At 40.2% G+C, this 17,952-nt stretch overlaps 1 protein-coding gene across 3 annotated transcripts in view; it reads right to left on the reverse strand.

The window, feature by feature from the left end:
- Positions 1-17,952, reverse strand: part of Arhgap24 (Rho GTPase activating protein 24) — a 636,889-nt gene that overhangs the window by 331,266 nt on the left and 287,671 nt on the right. For all 3 annotated transcript variants that reach the window (XM_055594596.1, XM_055594597.1, XM_055594595.1), the window contains exon 2: positions 14,263-14,459. In XM_055594596.1, coding sequence (XP_055450571.1) covers positions 14,263-14,439 — 177 coding nt within the window. In that variant the 5' untranslated portion in view covers positions 14,440-14,459. The remainder of the gene's footprint in view (positions 1-14,262; positions 14,460-17,952) is intronic.

Consider the following 17,952-nt stretch of genomic DNA (forward strand, 5'->3'; position numbering starts at 1 on the left):
ATAAATAAATAAATAAATAAATAAATAAATAAATAAATAAATAAATATCAAAAGAAAACAAAGGTATACCGAACAATGAGCCACGCCTATTTCATTACCAGCCTTTTAGGTGTAGTCATCAGCTGCAGGACACTAGCATCCCTGTCTTGTGTGGGACACATACCCATCACATATGCTTTGGTCCATGAACTCTCAGCCCTGTATGAAAGGTAAAGGTGGCCAGAAATGAAACATAGGCTCCTGCTGGTGTCAATGGATCAGACTGGCATAAGGTAAAACAGTGAAACAAGAACTATCTATGACTATGAATGCCTACAGAGAGGTTACAGGTTCATTTAATGACTCTCAGAACTCTGTGTTAGCAGGTTGGATCAGGCATGCTCCTCATAAGCTAGAAATGCATCTCCTGAACTCTCTCAGTGCACATGAGAATTACAAGCTGCTAACATGGTGCCTTTAATTTGTGATCATTATTTTTTTTTTTTTTTTTTTGTAAACAGGGGTCTTCACCATGCCTTACTGACAGCTGTATTCCAACTTTTCTACCTCGATATCTGGCTCTCTCCTTTATCATTTCACAAAAGAGCTACTCAGAAACCTCTTTGCACAAGACGAGTCCTGCACACCCCCAGAAAACTTTTGCTTTTCTTCATGGCTTATTTATTTTGTTTTAATTTTTACTGTCCTACCTGGTTTTATCAATTTCTTTGGAAAGCACCATGAGAACTAATGGAATAATAAATTGGCCAGTACTGAGAACATATTCAACTGTTCAGTCAATGTCGCAGTTTATAGACAATGTCATTGTCGTTATTACATCCCCGGGGGGTACAAGCTACAATGGGAGGTTTCCTTTAGATTCCATCTCCAATGACAGATGGAACACATTTCAGTTATCATTCTAAAAAAAACCCCATATATTCAAAGCTGAATATAAGCTGAAGATTACTAATATATTTTACAGTAAAAATCTGGGACATCCACAAAGACATGCAAAAATGAGTGTTGGAAAAGCAACAACATCGAGCATGCCTCAGAATAAAAGTCCTTGGGTGTGACATTTTGAGACCCATTCCCCAGTCTCGAATATAAACAGAAAAATGGAGGAAAAGAAAACAAAACAAATGCCCTCTCTCCACACTTGTGATTGAACACAGGGCCTTGCAAAGTGAAATTTCTGCTGAGGTGTTTGACAACTGAAGAAATATTAACTTAGAACGACAGCCAATGTAGTGTCTACAAATTATTCTCTCCATCGAATAAAGACACTGTGAAACACATTAGGTATGTCAAAAGGTTTCAGTTCAATTTCCAAAGATCCATACATGCTCCAATGAATGGCATTTAAAACTTTATGGATAGTGACAGGAAGCTGCAGTCTCTTCAGTGATTCCTCTGGACCTATACATTCTCAAAAAACTGATTAATTGTTAGAACATCCAATAACAAACCAGTCTAAGGTTTAAAAACCCAACCAAGATTTCTAACTTCTCAGATAGAAAGAACTTCAGAGGTTGTTGTTTGGTTTGGTTTGGTTTGGTTTGGTTTGGTTTGGTTTGGTTTGGTTTGGTTTGGTTTGGCTTTATTCCCCCTTTAAAATATCCAAAAGCAGAACTAACAAGAAGAAAGCCAAAATTTAAAATAAATCCTGTCTCTTTAATAGAACTGTATGTGAGGTGCAACAGTTTAACCAGGAAAAATTTAAGACTGACTCTTCAAGACAAGCAATGATGTCACTATTTGTGCTGATGGCTAGAACTGCCTTTAGCAAGACCTAGTCAAAATTCACCTAACTGAGAATACTTACAAAATCTATGTGGGTAGGAAATGAAAATGCTACTTAATACCCCCCCCCTCCAAAAAAAGGTAGAGGGACTAATTCCAAGTAGTTTTTACTCCACAATTTTACAGACCAGGTTTGGGAAATAGTTTTTCTGCAAGAATCACAATCATTTAATTTTTAGAAAACAATATCAAATGCGATAGTAAGCAAAAGGTACAGAAGGCTGGGAGTGAACTTAAACATGAAGCCCAAGAAACTTCATCTTTGCATTAAAACAAGGAAATACAGAAGAAAGGGGGCCAGAAGGTGACAGGCGTCACGGGTGCCAGAGTAGTGTGCCTTCAGCCATCACAGCGCTGTTATTTAAAAGAGCGGAAGACACATGCAAAATGCCTCCTTTAAACTCTGCAGAAGATGTAAGTCACAGCATCAGAAAACAACATCTAGGAAAACATTTCAAAAGAGACAGAGCATCTTGGCCGTGCAAGGCTGCCTGAACAAGGCGTTAGAATCTTACTTGCTGATATGCTGGTGTTCCCTGCCATCACTGCAGAAAGTTATGAATATTAAGTGGCATAGCTAACTAAGGGCAACACTTCTTTATTCAAACAGTGCTGCGCACTTCAAGCCAGGCCGAGATGACACACACGGAACAGACATGTAGACCATGACCCCAGAACTGCAGGCTCAGTGCCTTGTCCTAGGCACCCCCTTGTGACTGGTCCGGCAGATGTTAAATTGAGCTTAAAACTTTAGCATATTTTTCGAGTGTATTTAGTTGCATAGTCAAAGAAGTTGTTGAATTAAGGGTCTGAGTATTCATAAAGATAAGCTAAGGAATGCTCTACAAAAGGATGACTATGTAAATCTTTTCCAGTAACTATGGCATAGAAAGGAAAGGCAAGTTAAAAGAAAAAAGTAGCAGGAGATGGAAAGACCTGAAGGGAACAGGAGCTCCACAAGGAGAGCAACAGAACCAAAAGATATCTGGGCACAGGGGACCTTTCTGAGACTGATACTCCAATCAAAGACTATGATGCATGGAGATAACCTAGAACTCCTGCACAGATGTAGCCCATGGCACCTCAGTGTCCAAGTGGGTACCCTAGTAATGGGAACAGGAACTGTCTCTGACATGGACTCAGTGGAAGGCTCTTTGATCACCTCCCCCTGGGGGTGGGGCAGCCTTACCAGGCCACAGAAGAGGACAAAGAAGCCAGTCATGATGGGATCTGATAGTCTAGGGTCAGATGGAAGGGGAGGAGGACCTCCCCTATCAGTGGACTATGGGAAGGGTATGGGAGGAGAAGAAGGAGTGAGGGTAGGATTGGGAAGGAATAAGAGAGGGGGCTACAGCTGGGATACAAAGTGAATAAACTAATAAATGAATAAATAAATAATTTTTAAAGTAGCATAAATTAAAATAAAATTGATAAGTAGTATAATATATTTAGTATTTAAAATGCTCAATTATGAAAAATTGTATGTGGGCCTAATGTAAGGGTATGATCCATAAACAGAATACTGTTTCAAGTTAATATGTTTGATCTCAAGAAATCAAACATATGATAGATTTTGACAGCGCAACAATAGTCAGTTCATGAGGGATTGCTGCTCACACTTATCTGGATGGGTAAAACTCAAACATTTTCTTTATGCGTAATAACTTTTACAATCTAAAAGTATCACACAATCTTTGTGAACATGCTCCTGAATAAGAATTACACTTTGTGCTACACTGGTTGCTAGAATCTAAAAATCAGACATGGAGAGATTCCGAGAGTTCCACAATTTTAGGAGAGGAGACCCCGGACTGGGATCTGGTTTAGTCTCACACCACTGCCATAGCCAGCCTCACAGTCACACCAAGGACAAAACATCTAAAGAAGATGTGGCCACTGCAGTCAAGGAGTGCCAAGGCACACCTGTGACTTGTACCTCTGTCAGTCACGTGCTTGGGATGTTTGCCCCATACGTGGGACATAGATGGATGAATTAGTGCAAGATACAGAGGAACAAAAGGTTCTAGCACATGGTACCCCAGCAAGTTAGTGAAATGATGGGAAGTCAGGCCTTTGGTGATGGCATCCTGGAAGCCAGAAGCCAGAAGGTGAGTATGCTTGCCATATCAGGCTATAAAGTAAAACAGACAGCCAGATATAGAGTCATGCCCAGCTTCAAAGATCAAAGCAGCTGGGAGAGTGGTCACCAGCCACAAGTCCAACAAAGGAAGGTGAGAGCCAGAAAAAAACATGTGGCCTTGCTCTCCTATGCTCCTCTCCCTTCCAGGCCCAGTGAAAGAGACTCCAAAGAGATGGTCCTCTCCCCTTCTTTTTCCTTCTCCCCCTCTTCCTCCTCATTCACTCTCCTTCCCTTCTTCTATTTTTCTCTCTCTCTCATACACACACGCACACATACACACACGCTCACATACATGTACATATGCACACTGACACATACTCTCTCTTGCACAATACACATAAGAGAGAGACAGACAGACAGACAGACAGACAGACAGACAGACAGACATAGCTGCCTTTCTACTAAACTGAAGCCCCATCAACAACACGCTGTTTGAGACACATGCTGCGGTGGGTATGAAGGGACACAGATGAAGGTTAAACTGAATGGGAGACTTGAATTTTAAAAATTAAAAGTTAACAATTGAAAATTACCAGTGTCATTCCTTAGGTTTGTACATACGATTGTCAACTCCACTCCTAAGGGAAATAAAATCGTATGATCACACACAAATGCTGTATGGAAATGTTCATAACTATATTATTTATAGTAGCTCAGAAGAAAAGCACTCAAATACCCATCACCTGACAAATTAAAAAGTGCAGCATGTAACATATCATCAAGCAAAAGTAAGGTACAAATATATTCTATGATGTGGATAAGCCACAAAAGTACACAACACATTATACCCCAAAATTCAGAATATGAGAATAAGAATTTCTGCTTTCAGGTTTTTCTCACATACATAAAAAGTAAACAAGCTGTTTTCAAATTTCTAATTTATGTGGTTCGCTCTGATTAAAAGTTCCCACATTAAGGAACATGCAGTAATAGTTCTGGGAAAATAGATGGAGGCTGGATTTAAACAGGATAAAGCAAAAGCCAGGTGGATCAACTGACAAAAGAAACCTCAAAGAGAAGAGGTAACAAATGGCTGTGAAATATTTTATGCCAGGAGGAAATCAACCCTCACAAGACACTGTTGTCAGCATCCAAAATATAAATGTTCAAATGAAATTCCCACCCTCTCACTTCCTGCTCTCACTCCTCTTCTCTGCCAGTGCCATAATGTAAAGTGCTAAAGTCTCCGCTAATGAGACAGTGAAAATATGGACCATCTGGTTCCATATGTTGACTTGCATTATGAACACAAGAGCTTTCAGCCATGATGAGTGGAGGCAGCAGACCCCAAGGAATTTCCCACCAGGCTGGTGCCGGAAAATCTGGGTTACAGAACACTAGAAAACCAGGGCTTGCTTTCTTGAGATTTTGCAAGGAGGTTCCCTTAAGTATTTTTGGATGCCACCAGTGCCATTTTCAGCAACTCTGAAGGAACCCCAAAATTATTTAAACAGAGAGAAAAGACTGTAGTCATGAGCACTGCTTTTGCTGGAAGTGTTCTTGCAATTTCAATGTTGACAACACAGGTTACAAATCAAGTCAAGTCAGCCACTGCTTGGAAATCAGCATGACCATCACCAAGAAAGTCTTTGTGAAGCTAAGGTAGACTGATCATCAAATTATTTTCTTCATTGGACAATAAATAAGGTGTCCTAATTTCTCCACTCTGTCAGGGTACTCTGTCAGAGATGCTATCAGTGATGATGATGATGATGATGATGATGATGATGATGATGATGATGATGATGGTGATAAGGGAGAAGGTGACGGTTATGATGATGATGGTGGCGATGATAATGATGGTGATGGTGGTGGTGGCGATGATGATGATGGTGATGGTGGTGGTAATGATGATGATGATGGTGGTGGTAGCACTAGTACAATAGCTAATAAATGTCAAGTGCTTAATGAGACTAGGTATCTTACTGTGTTACATCCTGAAACACTTCATGTAGCTCACAGTCTGTGAGGCAAATTTTTACAGATGACCATGACAAAGTATGACAATTAATAGCTTATCCAAGGCCTGTAGCCACTGGGTGAGCTTCATGTGAATTAAGGCACTATGATTCTAGAACCTGTACACAGAACAACTGAAGTCAACTGCTTGCCAGGCAAATGCCTAGAGTGGATGAAACCAACTTACAGACTCTTAAGAGGAAGGAAGTCCTCATGCGGTAATCCTCTGCTCAACCATTTATCTTAATCTCAAAGTCCTGTGGCCTTTGTCAGATATCCTCCAGGCACCCAGGGGTATTCTCAGTCCTTTCTCTGGCACTGTAAGCTAGAGTAAACCCTTTCTTCTCTTAGTTATGCAGTTGTGATATTTTATCTTAGCAACAGCAAAGTAACTACTATAGTGATCCATTGCATCTAAGAGCCTGTGAACAATGACACTTAATCCAGCTATGCAACAACCCTTTTATATCCCTTTTCCTGGATGGCTTGGGGGGAAGGATGCCATGTTGAATTTGGATGCAAAGTTAAAAACTGTGAAATAACTGGCAGCTTGAGTGTCTAAAGTGCTACATGAAGCAGATTTCTCTCAGTTGTTCTGATTTTACCCAAGAAAGGAGTAAGTGGCCTGCTACTTTTAAAGGCTCTCCCTCGCTCGCTCTCACTCTCTCTTCTTTCCTCCTTTGCTCCATGCCCCATCTCTTTCTCTCTTTCCTTGTACATTCCATTTTCTACAGAAGGTCTGTATGGATGCTAGAAACCTATGGATTGAGATTAGAAATGATCAGTGACATTAGTTTCTTGGATATCATCTGAGAAGAAAACTCACATATGGATGGACAGTTGGTCTTTATTTTCTGTTTATGGTGTGTGATTACATCTTGAGATCATCCACGTAAATTCTCTCATTGCTTTGCCGCTTCTCAGCCTTTTCTCTAAGACCATGTGTATATTAGTATCATGTAACACTCACAGTAACTTCATAAGGAACGTGACCATGATCTCATTGTGCAGGCAAGTTCATTAAAGCTTAAACTAATTAGCCATTTCACAGTGTGTCACAATGTGTCAGCAGTTAGCTAAAGTTCAACAGAAAGAGTCTTACTCCCAAGTCTTTTTGTTTTAGGTAAAAACTTTGTATACTTACTTTGCTGCATAGAGACAAGCAATGAGAAATCACTGAACATTGGAATAAAATAATTTGAATTAATCGCATGTCCTATCTCTTGATAAATGATTTCTATGAAATTCCAAAGAATCCCTAAACACTCCTGGAGACATAAGCCTGTCTTAGATTTGAGAGTGAAATTCAATTTTATATTTGCAGTATTTATACATTAGGCACTAACTGTGGTTTTGGTTTCTTCTCATTCCTGTCTTGTAACAGGGAACAGCAAGTGCCTGTGAGGTTTCTCCATTTCCTGAACTTGTGAGTTTCATTAACTTTATAAAATTAGACCTCATTCTTTAATCAGCAATCAATTCTGCACACCCCGAGGTCAGCCCTCGGGTTACAGCCCTCAACAACATTTTGTGCTCTGAGTTAGGAAAATCCATTGTGACCTAATACAGTGTCATCTTCATCATACCCAGAAAAAAACATTCCCTGAACACTAAGATCAATATCTCTGGTGGAAAGTCTAAACTGTATTAATTAGGTTGGTGCTTGTCTGGCTTTTAGCCATTTGCTCAGAAGTCTCAGACCAGATTCTAAAAATCGATGCTCCCCACTGCTCTCCTAGCTTAGAGGTGTATTGGAGGAACTCACCAGCACAGCCCAAGGCCGTTTATTTAAGTTATAGTACACTTCAAGAGAAAGTAAGTAAATTGTCCCATGAGAACACTGACATTGCCATACCATTGCCTTATTTTTAAAAATAATAATACCATGTCAAATCCTTCCTTCATGCTATGATAGCTATAGTAAAGCCTCGGCCATTGATCATATTTTTTTTACAGTTTTTAAATTTTATGTGTATTAGTATTTTGCCTGCATGTATGTATTTGTACCAAATTATTCCTAGTTCCCTTGGGAATGGCATTACAGTTGTAACCTGCCATGTGGGTATTGGGAACTGAACCTGCTTCCTTTAGAAAAACAACAAATGTTCTTAACCCTTGAGTCATCTCTCTAGCCCCCTCATAATTATAAATGAAAGATGACCAAATGAATATTTCCATGAGTTTGATTTAAGTCCATTCAAAACACCCTTTAAAATGATTATCCCAAAGTTAAGAGTATACAATGAAGGAAAATATTTTTATAATCTTCTGTATAGTTAGTTTGTTTTTTATTTTTTATCCATATAAAAATATCACTTTGTTGAAAGGTTGAAATGAAAATAGGAACTAACTTTGAAAATCTGGAAAAATATATAAAATACTGATGGCAGTAGCCGATGAATGATAAAATGGTGGAGGCATAAATACACACATGAACCACTTTTCTGTGTTTTTCCCTCAGCTGCAGAGTTTTCAAATGTCTGTGACTAAAGTGTGTTCTTGCATTGTGCACTCACTTATAGCCGGGGGTTTCTCAACATTTTCATCCTGATGGACTAAATTGAGAGGTTGATTATCCATTCTTTACAAAGTAGCATATAATAAAGATAGTAAGTTGCATGTATTTTTTAAGTTGAATAAGGTAAGTTATTTCTTTTGAGGCAAGCTTCTAACTCACCATGGGAGAGCCTTGGTTGGAGCTGTAAGGCTGCTGTCAATCACCCTTAGAAAATGGTGAACCTGGGGCAAGTTCACCTTCAACAAGGAAACTACTATAACAAGGAAACTACTCTAATGAGGAAACACAGAAGTGGTGCTGAGCCATCTCAAGTCCTCCAACCTGGACAGGGGCTGAGTATCTGGGAAGCCGAGCGCAATTTGAAGAAGAGTAGGAAAAATGATGCTAAATCCATGTAATCAAGTATGTGATGTACTAATTTAGATACATATCAAGTTCTTAGAGAGATGAAGTTAAAGACGCGGATGGAAGGAAACCCCAGCTGAGAAAGTTATATCACTAACTTTCAACATATTAAGAAATGGCTCTTGCAATTCCTCTCCAAGAGAGTGGTGTGTGGTTTGTCTGGAAATTGCTTCCCACTAATCACAAAGAAATCCAGCCTCAGCCTAAAACACAGATCCCTTTTCACCATGACCCCATCTATCATTCTTGCCCTCTTTCCACACTTACAAGCACAAAACTGCTATTGTTTTAGTGTGAAATGTGCCTTTAAAACCTATTGTAAATTGGTCCTGGAGACACAAGTCTGTAATCCCAGCTACTTAGGAAGCTGAGGCAGGAAGATTACAAGATCAAGACCTACCTGAGCTCTGGGGTGAATTCAAAGCCAATCTAGGCAACTAAGGAAACTCCATTTCAAGTGTGTGTGTGTGTGTGTGTGTGTGTGTGTGTGTGTGTGTGTGGGTGTAAGTGTTTGTATATGTGTGCAAGTGTGTGTCTGTATGTGTGTATATAAGCATGTGTGTATGTGTGTGCATATGTCTGTGCCTGAATGTGTATTGTGTGTGTGCATGTGTCATGTGTATGTGCAAGTGTGTGTGAGAGAGAGAAAGAAGGAGAAAGAGAAAGAGGAGGAAGGTGGGTATCAAGAGAGTTGAGTGAACTGGGCATTTAGTTCTGTGGTAGAACACTTGCCTATCAGGCATAAGGCCACGGGTTCATTTTTTTTTTTAAGCAAAACCTTATTGTAGATCTCCAAAAGATGTTTTTAATGTCATTTACCCTTCATCCCTTCATTTTGTAAACAGACTTATAATTATGAGTTGGGATAACAGTATGGAAGAGAATAGGCCTGGCCCCACTATGCAAGATAACAAGGAAGAAAAGCGACAAATAGTCTTACCCAACTGTAACACCTATGAACCACAACAGGGACCAGAAGAGCAAGATAGTCTGAAAAGTACAATAGTGGCACTTACTTCCTGGTGGTAACCAACATTTGCCATAGTGGACTTAAGGTCAGCTCAAGGAGGGAAATCATGGCTGACATGCTAGACCAGCACCCATAGCTGGTAAGGCCAAGACCCCAGAGAACCTCCTCCTGCCACTTCCCTGAATCCATATAATTTCTTAGTGCACTCTAAACACTTACTCTTTGCCCTCAGTTAAATGTAGCCCTCACCCCTTATGAAAGAAACTGACAGGAAAGATACAACTAGTCAAAATGCAGAGAACAAATGGCCATAGGGTGTTCAACTCCAGTTGATTCATGTACAACTCAAATCCTACCTCCATAACTAAGGGGACATCACAGAAGGAATAGGAAGGATGAGTCAGAGGATCAGGGTATCTACTAGGAAAGAGAGACTACTATGTATGACAAGGAAGTGTACCCTTAAACTCTAAACAAGACCTGAAAAACTGAAACACCAAATGACATTCTAGTGTGAACGGGGAAATCTTTGCAAGGCTCCAAGTGTAGATGAAAAACTAAAGGCAATTAATTACTGCTGGGAGAGGTACGATCAGTCTTTCCCAGGAATAAGTCCCTGATAGGTTATCGTGTCCCAAGAGGGCAGAACGGAGCACATAAACATATGAGCAACACTAAATGGACTCAGCAGGTGGTATTTATGAGTTTACCTGTATGAGTGTGTACACATAATGATAATTATTAAATAAGAAGCCATGAATTTGAGGAGGTGGTGGTACAAGGAAAAGTTGCAAGGAGTCAGGGGAAGGGAAATGATTCCAATATGCTTCTTATATATAAAATTTTCAACAAAATTTCAACAATGTTCTGCAAAGAAAGGAATTAATCCATTTATAGGTTAAAATATCCTCTGAATAGATATATAAGTTAGTGATAACTCTCTGGCTTAGAAATGGCTGGATTTTTACATGTTTAATGTTTAAACATTAGTCTAAATGTTTGAAATTAAAAACTACGGTGTCATATTCCCCATTACCTAATTGCTTTATTAATTTCAAGTCCTCAACAAATAAAGTTATAAGAAAAATTTTTTAACATTTTTATAAAGTATAGTGGATAGAGGATGTTTGACTTGTGAAAGAATTAACACTGCTTTAGAACATATTAGCCCTATTTTATTAATTTAAGTTATAAGTCTATAAATCCCTTTTTTTGACCCCTCTTTTTTCTGTTCTTTTTTTTCTTTACTAATAATTACACTTTATTCACTTTTTATCCCCCCTGTGGTTCCCTCCCTCCTCCTGTCCCAATCCCTCCCTTCCTCCACCCTCTGCATGCATGCCCCTCCCCAAGTCTACTGATAAGGGAGGACTTCTTTTCCTTCCTTCTGATCCTAGTGAATTAGGTCTCATCAGGAGTGGCTGCGTTGTCTTCTTCAGTGGCCTGGTAATGCTGCTTCCCCCTCAGGGGGAGGTAATTAAAGAGCAGGCCAGTCAGTTCATGTCAGAGACAGTCCCTGTTCCTATTACAGTATCCCACTTGGATACTGAATTTAATATTAGTAACAGAACAATATTTTCTTAGAGGTATTACAAACTACAGTAATTTTAATTTAAGGTGGGTTTTCATAGGAATTAACTAGTAGCATTTTTATATTATCTTAATTATATTTCCAATATTTTAAATAAAAGTAACTGAACTACTGAATATATGAGTAATGGCACACAGGAGCATAGCACAGGTGACATGACAATATCTTCTTTGATCACTTTAGGGAAGAATTCCTCAAACTAGGGTTTAAGTTCACTTTCTCTAACATCTATAATTCACAAGTTTGAGAAACAATAGCCTCATGCTTGGTGTACTGAAGTCACCCTCATTAAGGAAAGACACAGTGTCATAGAAAATCCCAACCTTTGTTCAGTCTACTTCAAGTTCTCCACTCATATACTAGTGTGTTCTCTGCTTGCTCTCCTACTGACTTACAGCCATCATGGAAAATTCCATAAGAAGCCACTTCATTTGAACCCCTTCTGGCTACCTAGAACAGCCAATGTTATGTCAGATAAGCAACCATGAACTCAAACATTGTCTTTCTCCCATATTTCAGTTAAATTCAACATGATCCTCCCTTTGAGGGTCTCCATGCTAGCTCCTCCACATTCTACTGTTTATATATTAATGTAACTCTCCCAAAAATTTGGGGGGAAATGACTCTATATTCAAGACAATGTCTTAATATGAACAGTACACAGTATAAAACAAGCTAGGCAACAAGAAGGAACCCTGAAGAGTGACATAAGAAAAGGCACAGCATAGCCACAGTTTGTTCATCTGGTATAATGATCCCCACATGTGGCACTGGTTTTCCAGTGCAAGTCAAATGACAGATCTGAAAATATACCCCACTGTCGCGTCACCAGTATGAAGCACTCTTATTCTTTGGCTCAGAGGTATCTAACCCAGGCTACCGGAACCCTTACACAGCTAGATTAGATCATGGAGACATTTTCACTTTACTTAGGGCAAGCCGCATCCTAAACCGTGTCTTCTTCATGTTAAAAAAAAAATAGGACTAATAGTAATAATCATAGGAAAATATAAAAATCATGCTGTTATTTTAAGTTTTCCATGAGATAATAGATAATATAAATACTCATAGACCGGTGCCTAGCCCAGTTGTTATTAGAGAAGCCAGCATTTATTCAGAGCAGATGCAAAGACCCACGTCTAAACAGGGGAACCCTGTAGAAGAGAAGGTGGGGGGAAGGATTTCAGGAGTCAGAGGGATGAAGGACACTAAGAGAATAATCAACTAAGCAGGGCTCAAAGGGATTAACAATCAGAGACCCTGCATAGAGCTGTGCTAGGTCTTCTGCATACGTGTCATGGCTGTGTAGCTGGGTGTTCTTGTGGGACTCTTTACCGTGCAAGGACAGGGGCTGCCTCTACATCTTTTGTCTGCTCTTGGGACCCTTTTTCTCCTACTGGGTTGCCTTGTCCAGCCTGAAGGGTTTGTGGCTAGTCTTGTTGTAATATGTTATGCTGTGTTCAGATCATATTCCTGAGGGGGCCTGCTCTTATTTGAAGAGAAATAGAGGGGAAGTGGATCTGGAAGAGAGGGAAGGATAGGGAAACTGCAGTTGGGATGTGATGTATAAGAAAAGAATAAAGGATAGATACATACATACATACACAATATAGGTAATAAATTTTTATTGATAATGTGATTTTTAATTTGGGGGGAGGGAAATTCACACATGAGCACTGCATCTGTTTCACTCTGGCCCCTCCTCCCAAATACATGACCTTTTCTTCTGGAAACCATATCCATAAAATCTCAAAGATATGGTTATCTGAATAAGACCCACATCATGGCAACACCAGCTGATATGACAGTGTGGATGTGGGGAACCTCCATCAGGTCCCACTCCCAGATGAAGAGCTACAGGTGCTCACCACCTGAGCAAGGGAAAATCAGTTTTTTCAGGGATGAGTTTCCATACAGGTTGTCCAGTCTCAAGTGACCATCCTTAAATATGTGTGATATAAGCAGTACCAATAGGTATGTATACATGTGTGTGCATATGTAGATAGATAAATATAGTTATATAAACAGTAAGTATTCTATAAGACAGTGATTTGAAGCCTTAACTTTGGCAAATACTCAAAATCCAGTAGCAGTCTCAAATAAATGACTGGGGTTTACAGTATGAACTTAGAGTGTTTTTATGTAATTGAATTCCAGAAATGAGAATCCTGTGAAATTATCATGCTTCATGAACTTAAAGTATTGAAGCTGAGTTCTGACTCAAATTTCTAATTAAGACCTTGACCTTTCAACATGAGAGGAAGCAGCCTTAAGAACATGCTATTGGGAATGTTTATGCAAGCCTATATCAAATATTTCTTCTCTCATTTCCATACCCCCTACATGTAGATGAAGAAAAGGCAAGGGAATGACTCCTCTCTCCGTTTCTCTCTTCTGTTGGTAAGCAATGACCACAGCTAAGAAAACTCAAGCACTTCTCCTTTTGTTACAGTCTTGAAACTTGTGGCTAAGAACATAAGGAAATAAATGACCACTAAGGAACCACAGAGAAACACAGAAACTGTCCCCAAAGGAGTACAGCTGTGTATGCAGTTTCCCTCAAAATATAGATTTTCAACTTATTCCTAAGAAAAGGTGCCTTGGCTATGAGCTCTGTCTCCTTGTAGAAGCCCACTAATATTTTCCCATGAAGTAAATTTGCCTGAGGAATTCAGACATTCTGTCCCTTTAGTAAAACTTGAAATTAACATTAGACAACTATAATTTGCCTCTGAGTCTCAATCAGCTAGTCCATAATGTCGAAGTCTAAGGAAACCCTGGAAAAGAAGCAGAGTAGAGGCCTGTGAAAAGATGGAGCAGGAAGACTGAGACCCCCTCAGTGTACACAAGCTGATCGGATCTCTCAAGCCTGCAGGGATTTCGTCCCTACTTACCAAGGGCTTGGTTTCTTCTTCATCTTTGAAATAGTAAAGCTGATCCCCCTTGAGCACAAACCAGCGGGTATGCCAGGTCTTGACGAAGCCGCCTTGCTTCCTCAGCCACCCACACTTGGTGGCATTCTGCCGCCCTTGGCCCTGGTAGCTTTCCGTGGAGTCATTGTTTTCCTCCATTTTCAAGCTGATTGATTTGCCTGTTTAGAAACAAAGAAAAGGAAAAGGAATAAGATGTTCTGTCACCACTATTCTTAAGGAGAGAAAGAGAGATGATAAAACGTGTATCAGTTTACTGACTGGATTTCTAGAAGCTGATCACAGACCTGCCAATGGTTTGCCCAAAGGGAGAGAGAGCCAGTGTACTTGCCTGCCTCAAGAGAGCTTCACAGCAAGGGGCTGAGAACCCTTTCTTCCTGAGTAGAGCTACAGAATGGGAAGTTCTAGAGGAACGAGCAATAAAACCTGAGCTTTCAGCATATCGGCTTGTGTGCCTGCTCTGCAGTGCCGAGGGGCCTGTGTGTGCAGGCCTGGCCTGTGGTTACCTGAGCAAGCACTGTTCCCACACATGTTAAAGCTTAAGGGACTATTTTTAAAACTTCAATGGAAGATGTTTGGTTTGCACATGTAAAACTCTTAAGATGTTGTTCTCTGCTTCCTCCAGAGTTTCTGCGGGAGGGTTTTCTCTGCCTGGAATCTGTGCAGCTGAGAAAGTTTAGGAGAAAACAAGAAACCAAAACAAACAACAACAAAAAGCTTTGATGGCTAGTTGGATTTCCCTTTCCCCACAGGCTCAGGAATAAGGGACTAGTTAAAATCCAGGACACATTAAGCACCATTTCAGGCTGCATGCAAAAGGAGCCCAAGAGTATTTACTTTATAGGAAGCAAGGAAATGAGCCACAGGGATGGAGAATCAGCACACTTTCAGGAAGCCAGGCTGCTGTTGTAGAAACACAAGGGTAGGCATGAGGTGGGAGGGGGGTGGGCAGAAAGTAGGCAGAATGTGAGCAGGAAATAGGCAGAAGTGGGCAGGTAGTGGACAGGAGGTGAGCAGGAAGTGAGTATGAGGTGGGCAGAAAATGGGCAGGTAATGGACAGGATGTGGGCAGGAAGTGGGCTTTTGGGAGCCAGGTTTTATACATGGAACTAGAGCCCAGAAAACATGGTTAAGAATTAAGAGATTGTTTTATTCTATCTCAAAGGCTTCCTCCAGTGTTTCTTGGTAGTGTTTATTTCTAAGCATTCATTTAGGAAGTAGGGAGGAGTCACTCATCCCTAGTCTTTGCATGAGGACCTAAACACAGAATTAACATGCAACACAGACTATTCTTATTAAGGCATTTTCATGTCTGCCTTTGTTTTAATAATTCTGATTTGTACCTGACCTCAACTTTCATTACTAACTTCTCAACCATGTGTTGTGTCCAGGGTCCCAATCACAAAGTATTTCACGGTGTTTTTGCTAGCTTTGTTCATCTGTGTCTCTTCCCCTGTAGTAAGGGATCCAACTCCTCCAACCCTGTTCGACCCCTCTCTTGGCTGGGCTCCTTGAGCTCTTTCAGTGTAATTCTCAAACTTAGTTTGCAGCAATGAATCTGGACTTAGGTTCTAATCTTTTTATTTTGGTCACTTCAACCATCTGATATTCTCAATCCTTCCTTCAAGCATTCCTTTAAGCTACGTTAGACTTCACTTGAGTCACTGGCATATTCTCAAACTCATTCAGTATTGACAGGTACCCTTTCTATGCTGAAGTTCTGCTCGTGCTACCTTTCCTCTCTGTGGAGCATACTGAAGCCTTCCCCTCCATGGGCGTGCCCATGGCAGAGACAGCTGACTCAGGCTCATTCTCTTCCTGTGTGTACTTCTGTTTGCAGATGGATCATGCCTGCTATTTGTTTGCTGTAAATGTGTTATGCCTGGAGGGCAGTAACTTCCAACCCCTTTCATCCACAGCATTTGACCTAGTAAAAAGAAGCATGGACCTGCATTCCACGTGAACAGTATATATATATATGTATATACATATATATTGTATATATATATACATATACATATATATATATACAATAGATATATTGCATATATGTGTGTATATACAGTGCATGTACACACACACACACACACACACACACACATATATATATATATAATGCTCATTTAGACCACTCTAAATAATACTTTTTTTGTCTTCTGGTATTTAAACTGTTCCAAAATATACAATTTTTTTCATCATTTATTTATTCTTTGATCAAACAACTTGTAAAGTTAAATAAGCCCATAAAATAAACATTCCAACACACCACACACACATGCGCGCACACGCACACACACACACCTACAATAGATTACAGCCAAACAAAATCTTTCTTTACGGCCCCTTTTTATCCTTACTCTCTCAATTTAATGCATTTTCGTAACTTAAGAAAAGACTGCCTCTAAAGACTTCCAATGTAATTAGCAAGCTACCATCAATAATATAAAAACACACAGCGACTAATTTCCTCTGTTTCCACTCTTTCTGCCTTGGTGGAAAGTGTGTGTGTGTGTGTGCGCGTGTGCGTGTGTTTTAGAACATAGTTTATGGCCCTTCTTGCATCTGTTGCTTGTAAGTGTGACTAAAGCCAGGGGAAGCGTTGCCCACCAAACTCCTAGAAAAACCACAGCTAGTTTCATGACTTCATAATACATCACCTCAGCAAGGCTAATTACATTCTTAAAACAAATGAAAATGATTTATTATACACCTAGGGGGAAAGAATGTCATGCCTGTTGCTGTGTGGAAGAAAAGCAAAACAAAGCACAAACTCAAGTCCTGCAAATAGCCAACAAGAGACATCTGGAGAAACAGAGTCAAACCCTTCTCTAAAATAAAGAGGAAGGGCTAGATCATTTCTGACTGTGGGTCATTCCAGTACTCTGAAATCATTCATCGCCTCAACTCCATAACTGTAGAGTGTCAGGTCTCCAGCGTTCCCCCACACCTGTGCTACTTCTACCTGCTAAGGCTGAAGGACAGCCAGTGTTTGCTGAGGTGACCGATGCTGCATTAGGGTCTTATGTTGGGCGCCTCACAGTGACATTAGCTCTCCTCAAAACCTGATGTTCTCAAAGCTGACCATACTGTATGATACACTGATAGGAAAATCAGTACCAACATTGATTATTGATACTCAGTCCTCCCTTGACCCCAAACATCAAATATGTGCATACTCAAAGGAAAAGAATTCCCCACATCCTTCAAACTTGTCTACTGGGTTTCTGTCACCGCTGCTGAGAAGGCAGTTCTCCTGTGGCTGGTCATGCTTGCTTCTACTGCAAATCAACATGGACACGTGCTTATCAAACTTCATTCTTCTAAAAGCAGCTCCTGAGAGCTTTCAAACATTCACATTGGATAAGACTTCTATAGTTACAAATTTTATTAACTTTGCATTCTATGTATTTCAAAATCCAGTCTCCTCATGGTCCCCAGCCTCTGAAACTACCAGGCACCTACTAAGCTCTAGAGCCTGACCCCCAGACACCTCCTCCAGTCTCGCCCCAATACACGCACAATAACCACAGCAGGTTCTTTGGAAACGCCCAGGCTCCTTTCATGCCTGCAGTCTTGACTTATGTTGACCTCTCTCCAGACTGTCCCGCCTCTGGCTCTTTGCACAGCCTTTCACCTGAATCTCAGTCTGAAATC

This window comes from Psammomys obesus, unplaced genomic scaffold (genome assembly GCF_907164565.1).
Source record: "Psammomys obesus unplaced genomic scaffold, mPsaObe1.curated_primary_1811, whole genome shotgun sequence".
Classification (NCBI taxonomy): domain Eukaryota; kingdom Metazoa; phylum Chordata; class Mammalia; order Rodentia; family Muridae; genus Psammomys; species Psammomys obesus.